This window comes from Triplophysa dalaica, chromosome 6 (genome assembly GCF_015846415.1).
Source record: "Triplophysa dalaica isolate WHDGS20190420 chromosome 6, ASM1584641v1, whole genome shotgun sequence".
Taxonomy (NCBI): domain Eukaryota; kingdom Metazoa; phylum Chordata; class Actinopteri; order Cypriniformes; family Nemacheilidae; genus Triplophysa; species Triplophysa dalaica.
In genome coordinates, this window is record NC_079547.1 from 4,613,895 (window position 1) to 4,639,056 (window position 25,162).

General features: G+C 37.8%; 6 protein-coding genes across 6 annotated transcripts; all 6 read left to right on the top strand.

The window, feature by feature from the left end:
- The first annotated feature begins 1,586 nt into the window (after nucleotides 1-1,586).
- Nucleotides 1,587-4,380, top strand: LOC130424434 (E3 ubiquitin-protein ligase RBBP6-like). The gene is made up of 10 exons (XM_056750078.1): nucleotides 1,587-1,962; nucleotides 2,421-2,520; nucleotides 2,604-2,637; nucleotides 3,005-3,046; nucleotides 3,124-3,212; nucleotides 3,286-3,382; nucleotides 3,468-3,607; nucleotides 3,688-3,863; nucleotides 3,941-4,044; nucleotides 4,129-4,380. Exons 1-10 carry the CDS (start codon nucleotides 1,803-1,805, stop codon nucleotides 4,378-4,380), a joined length of 1,194 nt encoding a protein of 397 aa, XP_056606056.1. The 5' UTR covers nucleotides 1,587-1,802.
- Nucleotides 4,381-5,475: 1,095 nt separating this feature from the next.
- LOC130424435 (E3 ubiquitin-protein ligase RBBP6-like) lies at nucleotides 5,476-8,270 on the top strand. Its single transcript, XM_056750079.1, has 10 exons — nucleotides 5,476-5,851; nucleotides 6,311-6,410; nucleotides 6,494-6,530; nucleotides 6,895-6,936; nucleotides 7,014-7,102; nucleotides 7,176-7,272; nucleotides 7,358-7,497; nucleotides 7,578-7,753; nucleotides 7,831-7,934; nucleotides 8,019-8,270. Exons 1-10 carry the CDS (start codon nucleotides 5,692-5,694, stop codon nucleotides 8,268-8,270), a joined length of 1,197 nt encoding a protein of 398 aa, XP_056606057.1. The 5' UTR covers nucleotides 5,476-5,691.
- A 2,119-nt stretch (nucleotides 8,271-10,389) lies between these two features.
- On the top strand, nucleotides 10,390-13,085 carry LOC130425094 (E3 ubiquitin-protein ligase RBBP6-like). Its single transcript, XM_056751155.1, has 10 exons — nucleotides 10,390-10,656; nucleotides 11,116-11,215; nucleotides 11,299-11,339; nucleotides 11,704-11,741; nucleotides 11,819-11,907; nucleotides 11,981-12,077; nucleotides 12,163-12,302; nucleotides 12,383-12,558; nucleotides 12,636-12,739; nucleotides 12,824-13,085. Exons 1-10 carry the CDS (start codon nucleotides 10,497-10,499, stop codon nucleotides 13,073-13,075), a joined length of 1,197 nt encoding a protein of 398 aa, XP_056607133.1. The 5' UTR covers nucleotides 10,390-10,496; the 3' UTR covers nucleotides 13,076-13,085.
- A 4,761-nt stretch (nucleotides 13,086-17,846) lies between these two features.
- Nucleotides 17,847-20,425, top strand: LOC130424436 (E3 ubiquitin-protein ligase RBBP6-like). The gene is made up of 10 exons (XM_056750080.1): nucleotides 17,847-18,006; nucleotides 18,466-18,565; nucleotides 18,649-18,685; nucleotides 19,050-19,091; nucleotides 19,169-19,257; nucleotides 19,331-19,427; nucleotides 19,513-19,652; nucleotides 19,733-19,908; nucleotides 19,986-20,089; nucleotides 20,174-20,425. The coding sequence occupies exons 1-10, from the start codon at nucleotides 17,847-17,849 to the stop codon at nucleotides 20,423-20,425; spliced, it is 1,197 nt and encodes a 398-aa protein (XP_056606058.1).
- Nucleotides 20,426-21,572: 1,147 nt separating this feature from the next.
- Nucleotides 21,573-23,116, top strand: LOC130424847 (E3 ubiquitin-protein ligase RBBP6-like). The gene is made up of 3 exons (XM_056750810.1): nucleotides 21,573-21,948; nucleotides 22,408-22,507; nucleotides 22,591-23,116. Exons 1-3 carry the CDS (start codon nucleotides 21,789-21,791, stop codon nucleotides 22,640-22,642), a joined length of 312 nt encoding a protein of 103 aa, XP_056606788.1. The 5' UTR covers nucleotides 21,573-21,788; the 3' UTR covers nucleotides 22,643-23,116.
- LOC130424438 (E3 ubiquitin-protein ligase RBBP6-like) lies at nucleotides 22,917-24,402 on the top strand. The gene is made up of 8 exons (XM_056750081.1): nucleotides 22,917-22,937; nucleotides 22,992-23,033; nucleotides 23,111-23,199; nucleotides 23,273-23,369; nucleotides 23,455-23,594; nucleotides 23,675-23,850; nucleotides 23,928-24,031; nucleotides 24,116-24,402. The coding sequence occupies exons 1-8, from the start codon at nucleotides 22,917-22,919 to the stop codon at nucleotides 24,365-24,367; spliced, it is 921 nt and encodes a 306-aa protein (XP_056606059.1). The 3' UTR covers nucleotides 24,368-24,402.
- The last annotated feature ends 760 nt before the right edge of the window (nucleotides 24,403-25,162 follow it).

Here is a 25,162-nt window from a genome sequence, read left to right on the forward strand (position 1 = left end):
TATTTTTACATTATTTATACATCGAAATATGGTATTAGCATCTCATGCAATCCAGCTATTCCTCAAAGTAATTATTTTTGTTACTCAGTCATTGGGTTATATATGAATATGTAGACACAGCAACAAAACATGTAAAGTGGGATCTTATAATAATCACTGGATCATATTCATAAACAATTCAAACAGTTTTCCTGGTGTTTTATAAATATGCATGTTTTTTAGAGCAGGGTTAAAAGAGTCACTGTTTATAACAATATATATTCCCTGTTGACAGATTCTGCAATGTGAAAAATAAAACTAACCCCTAAGCGATGGCCTGGTGTCTGAAAAGGACACCGAAATTTTTTTTTCAATAGGGCCTTTACACTTTTAAAAACAAGGTGCCATCTTTGACTGAATGGTTTGAACATCAAATTGACTGGAAGGCTCATCTATTTGTGATCCTTCCTATTCCTCGAAGTTACAATTTTATAATTTTGCTTATTGGATAAAATAATCTAAATCTTTGTATAGTTAATGCTGAGAAAATAGCCAGGATGCATTTTGACAAGATATAAAAACGAGACTCCCTCTGGAGGAAGGGAGTAGGTATAGATAGCCTACACAGGTGTCTAGATCTTCAACAAACCACTTCATCCGGTCACATCAATACGATTTTTTTAACTTAAAATACTTTTTTTTGTAGTAAAACATATTCATATTTTTTTTATCTGGGAGGTAGGCACACTTGAAATGATGGTGTTTCTTATTCTTCAGGAGAACTGTAGCGACAGACAGATAGCAGATAGTTTTTCTGGATCGTGTCTGGAGTGGAGGAAGAGCGTTCATGTTTGTTTAGGTCTTTAATTCACGTTCAATTAATTACAAACGTTTTTATCAAAAAGTCTTCATTTGTTTTGTAGTTCTTGTTTAATGTTCACGTCATGTGAGATCATTTTGAATACTAATTTAAAACATATGAAGCGTTCAGCACGGTTTTGGGTGCCTCTTGTTTTGCATTTGAATACGAGTCTCATTCTCACTCCTGTTATTAATGCAAAGGCTCGAACACACTTATGTTTTTTTTACAAATTATTGATGTGCGTTAGTAAAGAATGTGAGCCGACATGTTTCTTTTCATGCTGTGTTTTTCCCTATGTGAACTCCCTGTTTGCGCGCGCATTTGGGAGGCAGTTTAATTGACCAATGCTCGTGCCCGATTTGAGGTCAAATAAAAAAATGTAAACATTTTTGATAGGGCTTTAGAGACAATGCAAATTAATAATACAAATTTTGGGTATGTTACCTCAAAAATGTAATAATTTACTAATTACATCACTCACGCAAAGCACAATAGGCCTAATTTATAAAAATCGCATACTTGTCCACATTGACAGTATAAATAATTATTAAAAGTTTATAAGGATTCATCTAAATTAAACATTATGATCTTACTTAATCAAAGACACCAAACACTGATAACACACTTCGATAAAACTTTATTGTTTTGTTTAGTTGTGCTATCTTGCTTAGACATTTGCGTCACTGGAACCCTTTAATTGATGCGCTTGATCGGTTTCCATGGTAACAAGCTACGTTTTGTTCAGTGTTGCTAATCGCGGTTCCTGAGAGCACATTTCTTCATCCTCGTTGTTGTCAAGTTTTTAACTTTTGAAGTTCATATTTGTGTTGATTATATATATTATATTTGTGGTTAAATACTTGCTGTTATTTCTGTTAATTTCTTCTGCATTTCTGCAATTTATTGCATTCATTGATCTGTTGTTATTGTTGCAGGGGCATCAGAACGCAGCCGAGTCAACATGCCGTGTGTTCATTATAAGTTTTTCAGTAAACTAACACACGACACGGTGATCTTTGATGGCCTTCACATCACTCTCGGAGATTTGAAACGCCAAATCATGAGACGAGAGAAACTGAAGCGCTGCGATCTGAGCATCAAAAACGACCAAACCAATGAAGGTAAGTTCTGATATTTCACATGTAAAAATTGACTTATTTGCTTCTTTAAACGGGGACGTTGATTTTTGTGAAGTATTAAATGTTTTTATGAAAATAAAGGTCACTGGCTTAATATTTGTATTACTATTTAAATGCATTAAATGGACATTAAGAAAAACAATCAAAACGATAAGACACACATGTTTAACAAGTCTTTGCAAATTAATGATTAAAATAACGTTGCTAAATTATCTTTTGCCAAGTCAAATGACTTGACTTCAGTCAGTTTACTGTTGCTTGGCGACGGCGCAGCTCACCTGGTGCATTTAAGACACTCATTAGTATGCAATGTTTTAACAAACAAGTGTTGCGAGTAGTGTTAGCATGTTATATTGATATGTACTGTGGTTGGTAAACAATCCCTTGGTATTACTTTGGTTGATGTGGACGGACTGTAAATAAGTGTGTGTTTACCACAGAATACACTGATGATGCGGACATCATCCCCACTTACACCATGGTGACCGTCAGACGAATCCCTGGAACTGGACTAAAATCCACATATAACAGACATGCCAAGTAAGTCACGTGAAGATGTTACGAATTTGAATCTTTAAGTGGATTTCAATCAGTCATTGAGTCTTTGTTGTTTTGTTTTGCAGTAACTGTTCTAAACCATCCAGTGGATCTTCAAAAGCAGTATGTAAACAATAGTGTTGACTCGGTAGTTTACATTGTACCGTATGATCTCTTTAAGCTGGTCAGAGTTGACCACGAAGAAGCCTGGGACAATAGGCACATATGTTATTGTACTATACAATTCAGGAAGTTAAAACTCTTTTTTAAGAAAAACTTCACATCACCTTATAAGTTTCACATACATGTTCTGTAATGAACTAATTTCAATATAAAATTTGTACCTTGCTGTGGTTTAGCTATTTTGCTTTAAAATACCAGTTGATGGGGTTCTGTTTGCGTTGTTTTAAGCATGTTTAGTTTGTCTCTCTGGGTGTGATGGGGTTATGCCTGCTACTAGTAAATCTCTTTGTTTTTCTTTCAACAGCAAGTGAACAGTTCATCACTGTCACTGGAGCAGCTTTTCAGGGTACTGAAATCCACTGAACAACATGAAAACTATGTAAACTGTATGGGCGCATAAAGCATTTATTTCTAAATGAACAGACTGAGAATCTGGCTGAGGCAAATGCATCAGAGGAGGACAAAATAAAAGCTGTCATGTTCCAGTCCAGCCTCTGTTACTATTCTTCGAAGTGAGTATAATAACAATCACATCACGAGCAGAATTTTCAAGTGCACTCTATCATGAATCTCATCACTTACCAGTGAAGCACTCAGGCTGGTTGGAGGCCTTCCACCAAACTATGTGTGCCATAACTGTGGCATCCCTGGGCATCACATCAGAAACTGCCCAAAGACACGGGTAACACATAAGGAAACCGTGGACAGCATTTGTGCACATGTTATGTCATGAAAGTAAATGCAACCTGTTGCTTGTGCCCTCACAGGATTCAACTTTTGTTGGGGGTAAACGCATTCGGAGAAGCGCAGGAATTCCTGTCAGCTTCCTAATGGAGGTGGAGGACCCCAACATGAAGGGAGTGATGCTGAGCAGCAGCGGAAAGCATGTCATTCCCATTATTAATGCGTGAGTTTAAACTGTCATCCGTGTATCACCATGAACACACATTAGCATTTGGTTGATAATTGTGTGCTTGTTCTGTTTAGTGAGGCTTACGCATCTCAGAAGAAAGAGAATCCACCTTTCTTACCCCAGATCGAGTCCTCCTCGTCGACCTCAGCTGAAGATCCAGTGCCCGATGCCTTTCTGTGTAAGATCTGTAAAGATCTCATCACCGATGCTGTGTCGACTCCCTGTTGCAGCAGCAGCTACTGCGACGACTGTGAGTTTCTGCACAAACAAATGTTAGTCAGAAAGTTTGTTTGACCTTTGAGAACATATGTGATTGTTTGGTCGCAGGTATCCGATCGTGTCTGCTGGATTCAGATAAACATGTTTGTCCCACCTGCAAACAGTCTTGTGTGTCTCCTGATGCTCTGAATATAAACACGTTCTTACGCCAGGTAAGATTGTGAACATCATGTTTGTTCTCAAGTATCGAGCTCTGCCTTCTATCAAAACCGGTTTTCTGGTTCTTGCTCACACAGGAAGTGAACCGTTTTAAGAACAGAGCCGAGGGGTCTGCTTTCTCACACCAGCAAAGACCCCTTCACTCTCAATCGGCGTGTTCCACCACAAGCCCGAGCCTCAGCCATGGATCCAGCTCGATTTCTTATGAACCTCAGAGCTCTCGCACCAATTTACCCTCTGGTAAGAGGCGACGGGACTTGAGCGAGAATGATGATGAAGACAATGGCTCCACACCTCTCCACAAGAAAACCAAGCATACTGCTGTGTAAAGAACATCTAGAGCGCTTCATCATCATAATGTATATATTATGTAAATATTATGTATATAATAAGATAGCACTGACTTAATAAAGAGTTATATCGTTTGTTAATATAGTTAATAAAGTTTGAAGAGTGTTTATGAAACCTTTGACATAGTAGCATCCTTGCTTTTGTACACACACTCACACACACACACTCACACACACAATACGAATCGACTTAAGCCTTAACAAAAAAATCCATAATCATTTCTTACCTAACTACAATTTGAAGGTTGGTGTTACCAATCACAGGTAACAAGGTACTGTAACAATAACAAAATCATTGACTTTAAGCAGCTCTTTGACCAACAAAAAGCACACAAAATATAAAAATCACTTAAGTCCTGCAATATGTATTTAATTTTTATTTTATTAATCATTAATTATTTTCACATTATTTATACAACGAAATATGGTATTAGCATCTGGTGCAATCCAGCTATTCCTCAAAGTAATTCTTTTTGTTACTCAGTCATTGGGTTATATATGAATATGTAGACACAGCAACAAAACATGTAAAGTGGGATCTTATAATAATCACTGGATCATATTCATAAACAATTCAAACAGTTTTTCTGGTGTTTTATAAATATGCATGTTTTTTAGAGCAGGGTTAAAAGAGTCACTGTGTATAACAATATATTCCCTGTTGACAGATTCTGCAATGTGAAAAATAAAACTAACCCCTAAGCGATGGCCTGGTGTCTGAAAAGGGCTTTAGAGACAATGCAAATTAATTATACCAATTTTGGGTATGTTACCTCAAAAATGTAATAATTTACTAATTACATCACTCACGCAAAGCACAATAGGCCTAATTAATAAAAATCGCATACTTGTCCACATTGACAGTATAAATAATTATTAAAAGTTTATAAGGATTCATCTAAATTAAACATTATGATCTTACATAATCAAAGACACCAAACACTGATAACACACTTCGATAAAACTTTATTGTTTTGTTTAGTTGTGCTCTCTTGCTTAGACATTTGCGTCACTGGAACCCTTTAATTGATGCGCTTGATCGGTTTCCATGGTAACAAGCTACGTTTTGTTTAGTGTTGCTAATCGCGGTTCCTGAGAGCACATTTCTTCATCCTCGTTGTTGTCAAGTTTTTAACTTTTGAAGTTCATATTTGTGTTGATTATATATATTATATTTCTGGTTAATTACTTGCTGTTATTTCTGTTAATTTCTTCTGCATTTCTGCAATTTATTGCATTCATTGATCTGTTGTTATTGTTGCAGGGGCATCAGAACGCAGCCGAGTCAACATGCCGTGTGTTCATTATAAGTTTTTCAGTAAACTAACACACGACACGGTGATCTTTGATGGCCTTCACATCACTCTCGGAGATTTGAAACGCCAAATCATGAGACGAGAGAAACTGAAGCGCTGCGATCTGAGCATCAAAAACGACCAAACCAATGAAGGTAAGTTCTGATATTTCACATGTAAAAATGGACTTATTTGCTTTCTTTAAACGGGCACGTTGATTTTTGTGAAGTATTAAATGTTTTTATGAAAATAAGGGTCACTGGCTTAATATTTGTATTACTATTTAAATGCATTAAATGGACATTAAGAAAAACAATCAAAACGATAAGACACACATGTTTAACAAGTCTTTGCAAATTAATTATTAAAATAACGTTGCTAAATTATCTTTTGCCAAGTCAAATGGCTTGACTTCAGTCAATTTACTGTTGCTTGGCGACGGCGCAGCTCACCTGGTGCATTTAAGACACTCATTAGTATGCAATATTTTAACAAACAAGTGTTGCGAGTAGTGTTAGCATGTTATATTGATATGTACTGTGGTTGGTAAACAATCCCTTGGTATTACTTTGGTTGATGTGGACGGACTGTAAATAAGTGTGTGTTTACCACAGAATACACTGATGATGCGGACATCATCCCCAGTTACACCATGGTGACCGTCAGACGAATCCCTGGAACTGGACTAAAATCCACATATAACAGACATGCCAAGTAAGTCACGTGAAGATGTTACGAATTTGAATCTTTAGGTGAATTTCAATCAGTCATTGAGTCTTTGTTGTTTTGTTTTGCAGTAACTGTTCTAAACCATCAAGTGGATCTTCAAAAGCAGTATGTAAACAATAGTGTTGACTCGGTTGTTTACATTGTACCGTATGATCTCTTTAAGCTGGTCAGAGTTGACCACGAAGAAGCCTGGGACAATAGGCACATATGTTATTGTACTATACAATTCAGGAAGTTAAAACTCTTTTTTAAGAAAAATTTCACATCACCTTATAAGTTTCACATACATGTTCTGTAATGAACTAATTTCAATATAAAATTTGTACCTTGCTGTGGTTTAGCTATTTTGCTTTAAAATACCAGTTGATGGGGTTCTGTTTGCGTTGTTTTAAGCATGTTTAGTTTGTCTCTCTGGGTGTGATGGGGTTATGCCTGCTACTAGTAAATCTCTTTGTTTTTCTTTCAACAGCAAGTGAACAGTTCATCACTGTCACTGGAGCAGCTTTTCAGGGTACTGAAATCCACTGAACAACATGAAAACTATGTAAACTGTATGGGCGCATAAAGCATTTATTTCTAAATGAACAGACTGAGAATCTGGCTGAGGCAAATGCATCAGAGGAGGACAAAATAAAAGCTGTCATGTTCCAGTCCAGCCTCTGTTACTATTCTTTGAAGTGAGTATAATAACAATCACATCACGAGCAGAATTTTCAAGTGCACTCTATCATGAATCTCATCACTTACCAGTGAAGCACTCAGGCTGGTTGGAGGCCTTCCACCAAACTATGTGTGCCATAACTGTGGCATCCCTGGGCATCACATCAGAAACTGCCCAAAGACACGGGTAACACATAAGGAAACCGTGGACAGCATTTGTGCTCATGTTATGTCATGAATGTAAATGCAACCTGTTGCTTGTGCCCTCACAGGATTCAACTTTTGTTGGGGGTAAACGCATTCGGAGAAGCGCAGGAATTCCTGTCAGCTTCCTAATGGAGGTGGAGGACCCCAACATGAAGGGAGTGATGCTGAGCAGGAGCGGAAAGCATGTCATTCCCATTATTAATGCGTGAGTTTAAACTGTCATCCGTGTATCACCATGAACACACATTTGCATTTGGTTGATAATTGTGTGCTTGTTCTGTTTAGTGAGGCTTACGCATCTCAGAAGAAAGAGAATCCACCTTTCTTACCCCAGATCGAGTCCTCCTCGTCAGCCTCAGATGGAGATCCAGTGCCCGATGCCTTTCTGTGTAAGATCTGTAAAGATCTCATCACCGATGCTGTGTCGACTCCCTGTTGCAGCAGCAGCTACTGCGACGACTGTGAGTTTCTGCACAAACAAATGTTAGTCAGAAAGTTTGTTTGACCTTTGAGAACATATGTGATTGTTTGGTCGCAGGTATCCGATCGTGTCTGCTGGATTCAGATAAACATGTTTGTCCCACCTGCAAACAGTCTTGTGTGTCTCCTGATTCTCTGAATATAAACACGTTCTTACGCCAGGTAAGATTGTGAACATCATGTCTGTTCTCAAGTATCGAGCTCTGCCTTCTATCAAAACCGGTTTTCTGGTTCTTGCTCACACAGGAAGTGAACCGTTTTAAGAACAGAGCCGAGGGGTCTGCTTTCTCACACCAGCAAAGACCCCTTCACTCTCAATCGGCGTGTTCCACCACAAGCCCGAGCCTCAGCCATGGATCCAGCTCGATTTCTTCTGAACCTCAGAGCTCTCACACCAATTTACCCTCTGGTAAGAGGCGACGGGACTTGAGCGAGAATGATGATGAAGACAATGGCTCCACACCTCTCCACAAGAAAACCAAGCATACTGCTGTGTAAAGAACATCTAGAGCGCTTCATCATCATTATGTATATATTATGTAAATATTATGTATATAATAAGATAGCACTGACTTAATAAAGAGTTATATAGTTTGTTAATATAGTTAATAAAGTTTGAAGAGTGTTTATGAAACCTTTGACATAGTAGCATCCTTGCTTTTGTACACACACTCACACACACACACACACACACACACACAATACGAATCGACTTAAGCCTTAACAAAAAAATCCATAATCATTTCTTACCTAACTACAATTTGAAGGTTGGCGTCACCAATCACAGGTAACAAGGTACTGTAACAATAACAAAATCATTGACTTTAAGCAGCTCTTTGACTAACAAAAAGCACACAAAATATAAAAATCACTTAAGTCCTGCAATATGTATTTAATTATTATTTTATTAATCATTAATTATTTTCACATTATTTATACAACGAAATATGGTATTAGCATCTGGTGCAATCCAGCTATTCCTCAAAGTAATTATTTTTGTTACTCAGTCATTGGGTTATATATGAATATGTAGACACAGCAACAAAACATGTAAAGTGGGATCTTATAATACTCACTGGATCATATTCATAAACAATTCAAACAGTTTTTCTGGTGTTTTATAAATATGCATGTTTTTTAGAGCAGGGTTAAAAGAGTCACTGTGTATAACAATATATATTCCCTGTTGACAGATTCTGCAATGTGAAAAATAAAACTAACCCCTAAGGGATGGCCTGGTGTCTGAAAAGGACACAGAAAATTATTTTTTCAATAGGGCCTTTACACTTTTAAAAACAAGGTGCCATTTTTGACTGAATGGTTTGAACATCAAATTGACTGGAAGGCTCATCTATTTGTGATCCTTCCTATTCCTCGAAGTTACAATTTTATAATTTTGCTTATTGGATAAAATAATCTAAATCTTTGTATAGTTAATGCTGAGAAAATAGCCAGGATGCATTTTAACAAGATATAAAAAACGTGATGACTCCCTCTGGAGGAAGGGAGTAGGTATAGATAGCCTACACAGGTGTCTAGATCTTCAACAAACCACTTCATCCGGTCACATCAATACGATTTTTTTAACTTAAAATACTTTTTTTTGTAGTAAAACATATTCATATTTTTTTTATCTGGGAGGTAGGCACACTTGAAATGATGGTGTTTCTTATTCTTCAGGAGAACTGTAGCGACAGACAGATAGCAGATAGTTTTTGTGGATCGTGTCTGGAGTGGAGGAAGAGCGTTCATGTTTGTTTAGGTCTTTAATTCACGTTCAATTAATTACAAACGTTTTTATCAAAAAGTCTTCATTTGTTTTGTAGTTCTTGTTTAATGTTCACGTCATGTGAGATCTTTTTGAATACTAATTTAAAACATATGAAGCTTTAGTACGGTTTTGGGTGCCTCTTGTTTTGCATTTGAATACGAGTCTCATTCTCACTCCTGTTATTAATGCAAAGGCTCGAATACACTTATGTATTTTGTACAAATTATTGATGTGCGTTAATAAAGAATGTGAGCCGACATGTTTCTTTTCATGCTGTGTTTTCCCTATGTGAACTCCCTGTTTGCGCGCGCATTTGGGAGGCAGTTTAATTGACCAATGCTCGTGCCCGATTTCAGGTCAAATAAAAAAATGTAAACATTTTTGATAGGGCTTTAGAGACAATGCAAATTAATAATACAAATTTTGGGTATGTTACCTCAAAAATGTAATAATTTACTAATTACATCACTCACGCAAAGCACAATAGGCCTAATTTATAAAAATCGCATACTTGTCCACATTGACAGTATAAATAATTATTAAAAGTTTATAAGGATTCATCTAAATTAAACATTATGATCTTACTTAATCAAAGACACCAAACACTGATAACACACTTCGATAAAACTTTATTGTTTTGTTTAGTTGTGCTCTCTTGCTTAGACATTTGCGTCACTGGAACCCTTTAATTGATGCGCTTGATCGGTTTCCATGGTAACAAGCTACGTTTTGTTTAGTGTTGCTAATCGCGGTTCCTGAGAGCACATTTCTACATCCTCGTTGTTGTCAAGTTTTTAACTTTTGAAGTTCATATTTGTGTTGATTATATATATTATATTTCTGGTATATTACTTGCTGTTATTTCTGTTAATTTCTTCTGCATTTCTGCAATTTATTGCATTCATTGATCTGTTGTTATTGTTGCAGGGGCATCAGAACGCAGCCGAGTCAACATGCCGTGTGTTCATTATAAGTTTTTTAGTAAACTAACACACGACACGGTGATCTTTGATGGCCTTCACATCACTCTCGGAGATTTGAAACGCCAAATCATGAGACGAGAGAAACTGAAGCGCTGCGATCTGAGCATCAAAAACGACCAAACCAATGAAGGTAAGTTCTGATATTTCACATGTAAAAATTGACTTATTTGCTTTCTTTAAACGGGCACGTTGATTTTTGTGAAGTATTAAATGTTTTTATGAAAATAAGGGTCACTGGTTTAATATTTGTTTTACTATTTAAATGCATTAAATGGACATTAAGAAAAACAATCAAAACGATAAGACACACATGTTTAACAAGTCTTTGCAAATTAATGATTAAAATAACGTTGCTAAATTATCTTTTGCCAAGTCAAATGGCTTGACCTCAGTCAGTTTACTGTTGCTTGGCGACGGCGCAGCTCACCTGTTGCATTTAAGACACTCATTAGTATGCAATGTTTTAACAAACAAGTGTTGCGAGAAGTGTTAGCATGTTATATTGATATGTACTGTGGTTGGTATACAATCCCTTGGTATTACTTTGGTTGATGTGGACGGACTGTAAATAAGTGTGTGTTTACCACAGAATACACTGATAATGCGGACATCATCCCCAGTTACACCATGGTGACCGTCAGACGAATCCCTGGAACTGGACTAAAATCCACATATAACAGACATGCCAAGTAAGTCACGTGAAGATGTTACGAATTTGAATCTTTAAGTGAATTTCAATCAGTCATTGAGTCTTTGTTGTTTTGTTTTGCAGTAACTGTTCTGAACCATCAAGTGGATCTTCAAAAGCAGTATGTAAACAATAGTGTTGACTCGGTTGTTTACATTGTACCGTATGATCTCTTTAAGCTGGTCAGAGTTGACCACGAAGAAGCCTGGGACAATTGGCACATATGTTATTGTACTATACAATTCAGGAAGTTAAAACTCTTTTTTAAGAAAAACTTCACATCACCTTATAAGTTTCACATACATGTTCTGTAATGAACTAATTTCAATATAAAATTTGTACCTTGCTGTGGTTTAGCTATTTTGCTTTAAAATACCAGTTGGTGGGGTTCTGTTTGCGTTGTTTTAAGCATGTTTAGTTTGTCTCTCTGGGTGTGATGGGGTTATGCCTGCTACTAGTAAATCTCTTTGTTTTTCTTTCAACAGCAAGTGAACAGTTCATCACTGTCACTGGAGCAGCTTTTCAGGGTACTGAAATCCACTGAACAAAATGAAACCTATGTAAACTGTATAGGCGCATAAAGCATTTATTTCTAAATGAACAGACTGAGAATCTGGCTGAGGCAAATGCATCAGAGGAGGACAAAATAAAAGCTGTCATGTTCCAGTCCAGCCTCTGTTACTATTCTTGGAAGTGAGTATAATAACAATCACATCACGAGCAGAATTTTCAAGTGCACTCTATCATGAATCTCATCACTTACCAGTGAAGCACTCAGGCTGGTTGGAGGCCTTCCACCAAACTATGTGTGCCATAACTGTGGCATCCCTGGGCATCACATCAGAAACTGCCCAAAGACACGGGTAACACATAAGGAAACTGTGGACAGCATTTGTGCACATGTTATGTCATGAAAGTAAATGCAACCTGTTGCTTGTGCCCTCACAGGATTCAACTTTTGTTGGGGGTAAACGCATTCGGAGAAGCGCAGGAATTCCTGTCAGCTTCCTAATGGAGGTGGAGGACCCCAACATGAAGGGAGTGATGCTGAGCAGCAGCGGAAAGCATGTCATTCCCATTATTAATGCGTGAGTTTAAACTGTCATCCGTGTATCACCATGAACACACATTTGCATTTGGTTGATAATTGTGTGCTTGTTCTGTTTAGTGAGGCTTACGCATCTCAGAAGAAAGAGAATCCACCTTTCTTACCCCAGATCGAGTCCTCCTCGTCCACCTCAGCTGAAGATCCAGTGCCCGATGCCTTTCTGTGTAAGATCTGTAAAGATCTCATCACCGATGCTGTGTCGACTCCCTGTTGCAGCAGCAGCTACTGCGACGACTGTGAGTTTCTGCACAAACAAATGTTAGTCAGAAAGTTTGTTTGACCTTTGAGAACATATGTGATTGTTTGGTCGCAGGTATCCGATCGTGTCTGCTGGATTCAGATAAACATGTTTGTCCCACCTGCAAACAGTCTTGTGTGTCTCCTGATTCTCTGAATATAAACACGTTCTTACGCCAGGTAAGATTGTGAACATCATGTTTGTTCTCAAGTATCGAGCTCTGCCTTCTATCAAAACCGGTTTTCTGGTTCTTGCTCACACAGGAAGTGAACCATTTTAAGAACAGAGCCGAGGGGTCTGCTTTCTCACACCAGCAAAGACCCCTTAACTCTCAATCGGCGTGTTCCACCACAAGCCCGAGCCTCAGCCATGGATCCAGCTCAATTTCTTATGAACCTCAGAGCTCTCGCACCAATTTACCCTCTGGTAAGAGGCGACGGGACTTGAGCGAGAATGATGATGAAGACAATGGCTCCACACCTCTCCACAAGAAAACCAAGCATACAGCTGTGTAAAGAACATCCAGAGCGCTTCATCATCATAATGTATATATTATGTAAATATGATGTATATGATAAGATAGCACTGACTTAATAAAGAGTTATTTAGTTTGTAAATATAGTTAATAAAGTTTGAAGAGTGTTAATGAAACCTTTGACATAGTAGCATCCTTGCTTTTGTACACACACTCACACACACACAATACGAATCGACTTAAGCCTTAACAAAAAAATCCGTAATCATTTCTTACCTAACTACAATTTGAAGGTTGGCGTCACCAATCACAGGTAACAAGGTACTGTAACAATAACAAAATCATTGACTTTAAGCAGCTCTTTGACTAACAAAAAGCACACAAAATATAAAAATCACTTAAGTCCTTCAATATGTATTTAATTTTTATTTTATTAATCATTCATTATTTTCACATTATTTATACAACGAAATATGGTATTAGCATCTGGTGCAATCCAGCTATTCCTCAAAGTAATTCTTTTTGTTACTCAGTCATTGGGTTATATATGAATATGTAGACACAGCAACAAAACATGTAAAGTAGGATCTTATAATACTCACTGGATCATATTCATAAACAATTCAAACAGTTTTCCTGGTGTTTTATAAATATGCATGTTTTTTAGAGCGGGGTTAAAAGAGTCACTGTGTATAACAATATATATTCCCTGTTGACAGATTCTGCAATGTGAAAAATAAAACTAACCCCTAAGCGATGGCCTGGTGACCATGTGAATATTTAACTTGAATTTTTCGATCTGAATTTGAGCAGTCGAATTAGACATATGTTTTCTTTGAAAAGTATTAACTTGAAATTTGAGATCTGAATAAGAGCAATCAAATTTGATCAATCTGAATGTATTTTATCTGAAATTCTGTAAGTTGATTTTTTTTGTATCTGAATTTGTGAGCATTAAATTCAGGTTTTCAAATTGGAAATCAAGAATTTTCATATTTAAATTTCATAGAGGTAAATTTGAAACAAATAAATTCAGATTCATGGTTTCCAAAGTAAAATAGTTCAAAATCAAGTATTCATAGGCTGTTAAATTTCAAAACATTATGTCTCTTATTTGCTTCCATAAGGGCTGCGTACTGAGCCCCTTTCTCTACTCCCTTTTCACACTCGACTGCAGACCTGTGAATGGATCTAACTCCTTCATCAAGTTCGCAGACGATACAACAGTGATTGGTCTCATCAGCAACAACGATGAGACTGCTTACAGGGAGGAGGTACGGCAACTGGCCACATGGTGCCCAAACAACATCCTGCTCCTTAACACCTCCAAGACAAAGGAGATCGTCGTGGACTTCAGGAAGGCGAAGGGAGGCACACACGACCCCATCCACATTAACGGGACGGCTGTTATACGTGTTTCCAGTTTTAAGTTCCTGGGGATCCATATTTCGGAGGACCAATCCTGGACCACCAACACCTCATGCCTGGTCAAGAAGGCTCACCAGCGTCTCTTCTTTCTGAGGACACTAAGGGAAGAACCAACTGTCTTCAACTATCCTGGTGAACTTCTATCGCTGCATGATAGAGAGCATCCTGACCAACTGTGTCACAGTCTGGTATGGGAACTGTTCTGTTGCTGAGCGCAATGCACTGCAGCGGGTGGTGAAAACAGCCCAGCGCATCACAGGGACTACACTCTATTCCATTGAGGACATCCAGAAGAGACGCTGTCTGCGTCGAGCTCGCAGCATTCTCAAGGACTCCTCTCACCCTTCTCACAGACTGTTTACTCTCCTGCCTTCCGGTAGGCGCTTCAGGTGCCTCCGGACAAGAACCAGCAGACTAGGAAACAGCTTTTTTCCCAGAGCAGTTTCATTATTGAACTCTGCTCCCCAATGATTCCACTACCCCTCATAACTTTAACTTTAATGCTGCTATTACATTGTTTACATTGCACTAAAGGGCTGCCATGCATGACTGAACTGTACACACCAGTACTTCATGTATCTGCTCTACCGGACTGTTTACACACACACAGCATAATTTGCACTCTATACTGCTCACTTGCACACAAGGAATATTACTGAATGCCCATTTGCACTAATGGACTACTCTCATAACTGAATTACCTCATCTACTGCACTGTAACTTCAATAACTGCACCAACTCATCTACTGCAGTGTAACTCTATTAACGGCATCTACTCATCTATTGCACCATAACTTCAATAACTGTATTAGTAACTCAGTAACTCTATTAACTGCATCTACTCATCTATTGCACCATAACTTCAATAACTGTATTAGTAACTCAGTAACTCTATTAACTGCATCTACTCATCTATTGCACCATAACTTCAATAACTGTATTAGTAACTCAGTAACTCTATTAACTGCATCTACTCATCTATTGCACCATAACTTCAATAACTGTATTAGTAACTCAGTAACTCTATTAACTGCATCTACTCATCTATTGCACCATAACTTCAATAACTGTATTAGTAACTCAGTGTCAAGAATCTCGCAGGGAGATAAGGCAGGAGAACCCAAGTGCAGGCAGGACTCAGACGTGGGGTATACAAGGATATTTATTAACAAAGAAATACTAACAAACAGGTAAAACAAAGACCCACGATGGGGGAAAACAATACAGGGATAAATATACTAAGATAATAAACAAGGACACCGTCTCAATAAACTAAGAAAACAAACACTAGAGACAAACACTAAACTGAACTAAACTACACTTACAAGACAGGAACTCGGGAGACAACAAACTTGAAACAGCAAGACTTTGATGGGCACAGCATTCAACTACAGGAACAGACAGGGTACAGCTTACAGGGTATCATATACAATGAACGCGCACAGGACAATGAAACATGAGGACTCTTATAGGGAGACAAAACACAGGATAATTAATGGGGACCAGGTGAAACAGATGAAACACTAAGGGGAAGCTAATGACACGGAAAGGGCGGGAAACACAGACGAGACTAGGGGAGAGTATGGAAGGCCAAAAGGTCCAAAATGTCTCTCCCCACATGAAACAGGGAATTCTGTTTTGGTTCTGCCTCAAGACCAAGAATTAGCCAGACAAGATGGGCAGAACCGTGACACTCAGTAACTCTATTAACTGCATCTACTCATCTACTGCACTGTAACTTCAATAACAATAACTGCACTAATTCATCTACTGCACTGTCACTCTATTAACGGCATCTACTCATATATTGCACCATAACTTCAATAACTGTATTAGTAACTCAGTAACTCTATTAACTGCATCTACTCATCTACTGCACTGTAACTTCAATAACAATAACTGCACTAACTCATCTACTGCACTGTAACTCTATTAACTGCATCTACTCATCTATTGCACCATAACTTCAATAACTGCATTAATTCATCTACTGCACTGTAACCTTAATAACTGCATTAACTCATCTTCTGCACTGTAACTTTAATAGCTAATGTCTGTAATTAATGCACACTTAAGTCACTTGCACAATTGTATAGTCTAAATTGTTATCTGTTCATATCCACCTGTACATTCATGTTCACAGTATATAGCCTTCTGTATGTATTGTCCAATGTACATACCGACTGTCATATTGTAATAGAACATTTGTATAGTATTTCCCTTATATTGTATTCTGTATTTATTAACACTGTATATCCTGCACTTGCTAATTGCACTTCTGGTTAGACCTAAACTACATTTCGTTACACTGTACTGTACTTGTATATGTGTAATGACAATAAAGTTGAATCTAATCTAATAGCAGATAGTTTTTCTGGATCGTGTCTGGAGTGGAGGAAGAGCGTTCATGTTTGTTTAGGTCTGTAATTCACGTTCAATTAATTACAAACGTTTTTATCAAAAAGTCTTCATTTGTTTTGTCGTTCTTGTTTAATGTTCACGTCATGTGAGATCTTTTTGAATACTAATTTAAAACATATGAAGCTTTCAGCACGGTTTTGGGTGCCTCTTGTTTTGCATTTGAATACGAGTCTCATTCTCACTCCTGTTATTTATGCAAAGGCTCGAACACACTTATGTATTTTGTACAAATTATTGATGTGCGTTAGTAAAGAATGTGAGCCGACATGTTTCTTTTCATGCTGTGTTTTTCCCTATGTGAACTCCCTGTTTGCGCGCGCATTTGGGAGGCAGTTTAATTGACCAATGCTCGTGCCCGATTTGAGGTCAAATAAAAAAATGTAAACATTTTTGATAGAGCTTTAGAGACAATGCAAATTAATTATACCAATTTTGGGTATGTTACCTCAAAAATGTAATAATTTACTAATTACATCACTCACGCAAAGCACAATAGGCCTAATTTATAAAAAACGCATACTTGTCCACATGGACAGTATAAATAATTATTAAAAGTTTATAAGGATTCATCTAAATTAAACATTATGATCTTACTTAATCAAAGACACCAAACACTGATAACACACTTCGATAAAACTTTATTGTTTTGTTTAGTTGTGCTCTCTTGCTTAGACATTTGCGTCACTGGAACCCTTTAATTGATGCGCTTGATCGGTTTCCATGGTAACAAGCTACGTTTTGTTTAGTGTTGCTAATCGCGGTTCCTGAGAGCACATTTCTTCATCCTCGTTGTTGTCAAGTTTTTAACTTTTGAAGTTCATATTTGTGTTGATTATATATATTATATTTGTGGTTAAATACTTGCTGTTATTTCTGTTAATTTCTTCTGCATTTCTGCAATTTATTGCATTCATTGATCTGTTGTTATTGTTGCAGGGGCATCAGAACGCAGCCGAGTCAACATGCCGTGTATTCATTATAAGTTTTTCAGTAAACTAACACACGACACGGTGATCTTTGATGGCCTTCACATCACTCTCGGAGATTTGAAACGCCAAATCATGAGACGAGAGAAACTGAAGCGCTGCGATCTGAGCATCAAAAACGACCAAACCAATGAAGGTAAGTTCTGATATTTCACATGTAAAAATTGACTTATTTGCTTTCTTTAAACGGGGACGTTGATTTTTGTGAAGTATTAAATGTTTTTATGAAAATAAAGGTCACTGGCTTAATATTTGTATTACTATTTAAATGCATTAAATGGACATTAAGAAAAACAATCAAAACGATAAGACACACATGTTTAACAAGTCTTTGCAAATTAATTATTAAAATAACGTTGCTAAATTATCTTTTGCCAAGTCAAATGGCTTGACTTCAGTCAATTTACTGTTGCTTGGCGACGGCGCAGCTCACCTGGTGCATTTAAGACACTCATTAGTATGCAATGTTTTAACAAACAAGTGTTGCGAGTAGTGTTAGCATGTTATATTGATATGTACTGTGGTTGGTAAACAATCCCTTGGTATTACTTTGGTTGATGTGGACAGACTGTAAATAAGTGTGTGTTTACCACAGAATACACTGATGATGCGGACATCATCCCCAGTTACACCATGGTGACCGTCAGACGAATCCCTGGAACTGGACTAAAATCCACATATAACAGACATGCCAAGTAAGTCACGTGAAGATGTTACGAATTTGAATCTTTAAGTGAATTTCAATCAGTCATTGAGTCTTTGTTGTTTTGTTTTGCAGTAACTGTTCTAAACCATCCAGTGGATCTTCAAAAGCAGTATGTAAACAATAGTGTTGACTCGGTAGTTTACATTGTACCGTATGATCTCTTTAAGCTGGTCAAAGTTGACCACGAAGAAGCCTGGGACAATAGGCACATATGTTATTGTACTATACAATTCAGGAAGTTAAAACTCTTTTTTAAGAAAAACTTCACATCACCTTATAAGTTTCACATACATGTTCTGTAATGAACTAATTTCAATATAAAATTTGTACCTTGCTGTGGTTAAGCTATTTTGCTTTAAAATACCAGTTGATGGGGTTCTGTTTGCGTTGTTTTAAGCATGTTTAGTTTGTCTCTCTGGGTGTGATGGGGTTATGCCTGCTACTAGTTAATCTCTTTGTTTTTCTTTCAACAGCAAGTGAACAGTTCATCACTGTCACTGGAGCAGCTTTTCAGGGTACTGAAATCCACTGAACAACATGAAAACTATGTAAACTGTATAGGCGCATAAAGCATTTATTTCTAAATGAACAGACTGAGAATCTGGCTGAGGCAAATGCATCAGAGGAGGACAAAATAAAAGCTATCATGTTCCAGTCCAGCCTCTGTTACTATTCTTCGAAGTGAGTATAATAACAATCACATCACGAGCAGAATTTTCAAGTGCACTCTATCATGAATCTCATCACTTACCAGTGAAGCACTCAGGCTGGTTGGAGGCCTTCCACCAAACTATGTGTGCCATAACTGTGGCATCCCTGGGCATCACATCAGAAACTGCCCAAAGACACGGGTAACACATAAGGAAACCGTGGACAGCATTTGTGCACATGTTATGTCATGAAAGTAAATGCAACCTGTTGCTTGTGCCCTCACAGGATTCAACTTTTGTTGGGGGTAAACTCATTCGGAGAAGCGCAGGAATTCCTGTCAGCTTCCTAATGGAGGTGGAGGACCCCAACATGAAGGGAGTGATGCTGAGCAGCAGCGGAAAGCATGTCATTCCCATTATTAATGCGTGAGTTTAAACTGTCATCCGTGTATCACCATGAACACACATTAGCATTTGGTTGATAATTGTGTGCTTGTTCTGTTTAGTGAGGCTTACGCATCTCAGAAGAAAGAGAATCCACCTTTCTTACCCCAGATCGAGTCCTCCTCGTCGACCTCAGCTGAAGATCCAGTGCCCGATGCCTTTCTGTGTAAGATCTGTAAAGATCTCATCACCGATGCTGTGTCGACTCCCTGTTGCAGCAGCAGCTACTGCGACGACTGTGAGTTTCTGCACAAACAAATGTTAGTCAGAAAGTTTGTTTGACCTTTGAGAACATATGTGATTGTTTGGTCGCAGGTATCCGATCGTGTCTGCTGGATTCAGATAAACATGTTTGTCCCACCTGCAAACAGTCTTGTGTGTCTCCTGATGCTCTGAATATAAACACGTTCTTACGCCAGGTAAGATTGTGAACATCATGTTTGTTCTCAAGTATCGAGCTCTGCCTTCTATCAAAACCGGTTTTCTGGTTCTTGCTCACACAGGAAGTGAACCGTTTTAAGAACAGAGCCGAGGGGTCTGCTTTCTCACACCAGCAAAGACCCCTTCACTCTCAATCAGCGTGTTCCACCACAAGCCCGAGCCTCAGCCATGGATCCAGCTCGATTTCTTCTGAACCTCAGAGCTCTCGCACCAATTTACCCTCTGGTAAGAGGCGACGGGACTTGAGCGAGAATGATGATGAAGACAATGGCTCCACACCTCTCCACAAGAAAACCAAGCATACTGATGTGTAAAGAACATCCAGAGCGCTTCATCATCATAATGTATATATTATGTAAATATTATGTATATAATAAGATAGCACAGACTTAATAAAGAGTTATATAGTTTGTTAATATAGTTAATAAAGTTTGAAGAGTGTTTATGAAACCTTTGACATAGTAGCATCCTTGCTTTTGTACACACACTCACACACACACACACACACACACACAAACACAGACGCATGCATGCGTGCTCAAACACTCACACACACACACACAATACGAATCGACTTAAGCCTTAACAAAAAAATCCATAATCATTTCTTACCTAACTACAATTTGAAGGACGGTGTCACCGATCACAGGTAACAAGGTACTATCACAATAACAAAATCATTGACTTTAAGCAGCTCTTTGACTAACAAAAAGCACACAAAATATAAAAATCACTTAAGTCCTTCAATATGTATTTAATTTTTATTTTATTAATCATTCATTATTTTCACATTATTTATACAACGAAATATGGTATTAGCATCTGGTGCAATCCAGCTATTCCTCAAAGTAATTCTTTTTGTTACTCAGTCATTGGGTTATATATGAATATGTAGACACAGCAACAAAACATGTAAAGTGGGATCTTATAATAATCACTGGATCATATTCATAAACAATTCAAACAGTTTTTCTGGTGTTTTATAAATATGCATGTTTTTTAGAGCAGGGTTAAAAGAGTCACTGTGTATAACAATATATATTCCCTGTTGACAGATTCTGCAATGTGAAAAATAAAACTAACCCCTAAGCGATGGCCTGGTGTCTGAAAAGGGCTTTAGAGACAATGCAAATTAATTATACCAATTTTGGGTATGTTACCTCAAAAATGTAATAATTTACTAATCACATCACTCACGCAAAGCACAATAGGCCTAATTTATAAAAAACGCATACTTGTCCACATGGACAGTATAAATAATTATTAAAAGTTTATAAGGATTCATCTAAATTAAACATTATGATCTTACTTAATCAAAGACACCAAACACTGATAACACACTTCGATAAAACTTTATTGTTTTGTTTAGTTGTGCTATCTTGCTTAGACATTTGCGTCACTGGAACCCTTTAATTGATGCGCTTGATCGGTTTCCATGGTAACAAGCTACGTTTTGTTTAGTGTTGCTAATCGCGGTTCCTGAGAGCACATTTCTTCATCCTCGTTGTTGTCAAGTTTTTAACTTTTGAAGTTCATATTTGTGTTGATTATATATATTATATTTCTGGTTAATTACTTGCTGTTATTTCTGTTAATTTCTTCTGCATTTCTGCAATTTATTGCATTCATTGATCTGTTGTTATTGTTGCAGGGGCATCAGAACGCAGCCGAGTCAACATGCCGTGTGTTCATTATAAGTTTTTCAGTAAACTAACACACGACACGGTGATCTTTGATGGCCTTCACATCACTCTCGGAGATTTGAAACGCCAAATCATGAGACGAGAGAAACTGAAGCGCTGCGATCTGAGCATCAAAAACGACCAAACCAATGAAGGTAAGTTCTGATATTTCACATGTAAAAATGGACTTATTTGCTTTCTTTAAACGGGGACGTTGATTTTTGTGAAGTATTAAATGTTTTTATGAAAATAAGGGTCACTGGCTTAATATTTGTATTACTATTTAAATGCATTAAATGGACATTAAGAAAAACAATCAAAACGATAAGACACACATGTTTAACAAGTCTTTGCAAATTAATGATTAAAATAACGTTGCTAAATTATCTTTTGCCAAGTCAAATGACTTGACTTCAGTCAGTTTACTGTTGCTTGGCGACGGCGCAGCTCACCTGGTGCATTTAAGACACTCATTAGTATGCAATGTTTTAACAAACAAGTGTTGCGAGTAGTGTTAGCATGTTATATTGATATGTACTGTGGTTGGTAAACAATCCCTTGGTATTACTTTGGTTGATGTGGACAGACTGTAAATAAGTGTGTGTTTACCACAGAATACACTGATGATGCGGACATCATCCCCAGTTACACCATGGTGACCGTCAGACGAATCCCTGGAACTGGACTAAAATCCACATATAACAGACATGCCAAGTAAGTCACGTGAAGATGTTACGAATTTGAATCTTTAAGTGAATTTCAATCAGTCATTGAGTCTTTGTTGTTTTGTTTTGCAGTAACTGTTCTAAACCATCCAGTGGATCTTCAAAAGCAGTATGTAAACAATAGTGTTGACTCGGTAGTTTACATTGTACCGTATGATCTCTTTAAGCTGGTCAAAGTTGACCACGAAGAAGCCTGGGACAATTGGCACATATGTTATTGTACTATACAATTCAGCATGTTAAAACTCTTTTTTAAGAAAAACTTCACATCACCTTATAAGTTTCACATACATGTTCTGTAATGAACTAATTTCAATATAAAATTTGTACCTTGCTGTGGTTTAGCTATTTTGCTTTAAAATACCAGTTGGTGGGGTTCTATTTGCGTTGTTTTAAGCATGTTTAGTTTGTCTCTCTGGGTGTGATGGGGTTATGCCTGCTACTAGTAAATCTCTTTGTTTTTCTTTCAACAGCAAGTGAACAGTTCATCACTGTCACTGGAGCAGCTTTTCAGGGTACTGAAATCCACTGAACAACATGAAAACTATGTAAACTGTATAGGCGCATAAAGCATTTATTTCTAAATGAACAGACTGAGAATCTGGCTGAGGCAAATGCATCAGAGGAGGACAAAATAAAAGCTGTCATGTTCCAGTCCAGCCTCTGTTACTATTCTTCGAAGTGAGTATAATAACAATCACATCACGAGCAGAATTTTCAAGTGCACTCTATCATGAATCTCATCACTTACCAGTGAAGCACTCAGGCTGGTTGGAGGCCTTCCACCAAACTATGTGTGCCATAACTGTGGCATCCCTGGGCATCACATCAGAAACTGCCCAAAGACACGGGTAACACATAAGGAAACCGTGGACAGCATTTGTGCACATGTTATGTCATGAAAGTAAATGCAACCTGTTGCTTGTGCCCTCACAGGATTCAACTTTTGTTGGGGGTAAACGCATTCGGAGAAGCACAGGAATTCCTGTCAGCTTCCTAATGGAGGTGGAGGACCCCAACATGAAGGGAGTGATGCTGAGCAGCAGCGGAAAGCATGTGATTCCCATTATTAATGCGTGAGTTTAAACTGTCATCCGTGTATCACCATGAACACACATTAGCATTTGGTTGATAATTGTGTGCTTGTTCTGTTTAGTGAGGCTTACGCATCTCAGAAGAAAGAGAATCCACCTTTCTTACCCCAGATCGAGTCCTCCTCGTCGACCTCAGATGGAGATCCAGTGCCCGATGCCTTTCTGTGTAAGATCTGTAAAGATCTCATCACCGATGCTGTGTCGACTCCCTGTTGCAGCAGCAGCTACTGCGACGACTGTGAGTTTCTTCACAAACAAATGTTAGTCAGAAAGTTTGTTTGACCTTTGAGAACATATGTGATTGTTTGGTCGCAGGTATCCGATCGTGTCTGCTGGATTCAGAAGAACATGTTTGTCCCACCTGCAAACAGTCTTGTGTGTCTCCTGATTCTCTGAATATAAACACGTTCTTACGCCAGGTAAGATTGTGAACATCATGTCTGTTCTCAAGTATCGAGCTCTGCCTTCTATCAAAACCGGTTTTCTGGTTCTTGCTCACACAGGAAGTGAACCGTTTTAAGAACAGAACCGAGGGGTCTGCTTTCTCACACCAGCAAAGACCCCTTCACTCTCAATCGGCGTGTTCCACCACAAGCCCGAGCCTCAGCCATGGATCCAGCTCGATTTCTTCTGAACCTCAGAGCTCTCGCACCAATTTACCCTCTGGTAAGAGGCGACGGGACTTGAGCGAGAATGATGATGAAGACAATGGCTCCACACCTCTCCACAAGAAAACCAAGCATACTGCTGTGTAAAGAACATCCAGAGCGCTTCATCATCATAATGTATATATTATGTAAATATTATGTATATAATAAGATAGCACTGACTTAATAAAGAGTTATATCGTTTGTTAATATAGTTAATAAAGTTTGAAGAGTGTTTATGAAACCTTTGACATAGTAGCATCCTTGCTTTTGTACACACACTCACTCACACACACACACACACACAAACACAGACGCATGCATGCGTGCTCAAACACTCACACACACACACACAATACGAATCGACTTAAGCCTTAACAAAAAAATCCATAATCATTTCTTACCTAACTACAATTTGAAGGACGGTGTCACCGATCACAGGTAACAAGGTACTGTAACAATAACAAAATCATTGACTTTAAGCAGCTCTTTGACTAACAAAAAGCACACAAAATATAAAAATCACTTAAGTCCTTCAATATGTATTTAATTTTTATTTTATTAATCATTCATTATTTTCACATTATTTATACAACGAAATATGGTATTAGCATCTGGTGCAATCCAGCTATTCCTCAAAGTAATTCTTTTTGTTACTCAGTCATTGGGTTATATATGAATATGTAGACACAGCAACAAAACATGTAAAGTGGGATCTTATAATAATCACTGGATCATATTCATAAACAATTCAAACAGTTTTTCTGGTGTTTTATAAATATGCATGTTTTTTAGAGCAGGGTTAAAAGAGTCACTGTGTATAACAATATATATTCCCTGTTGACAGATTCTGCAATGTGAAAAATAAAACTAACCCCTAAGCGATGGACTGGTGTCTGAAAA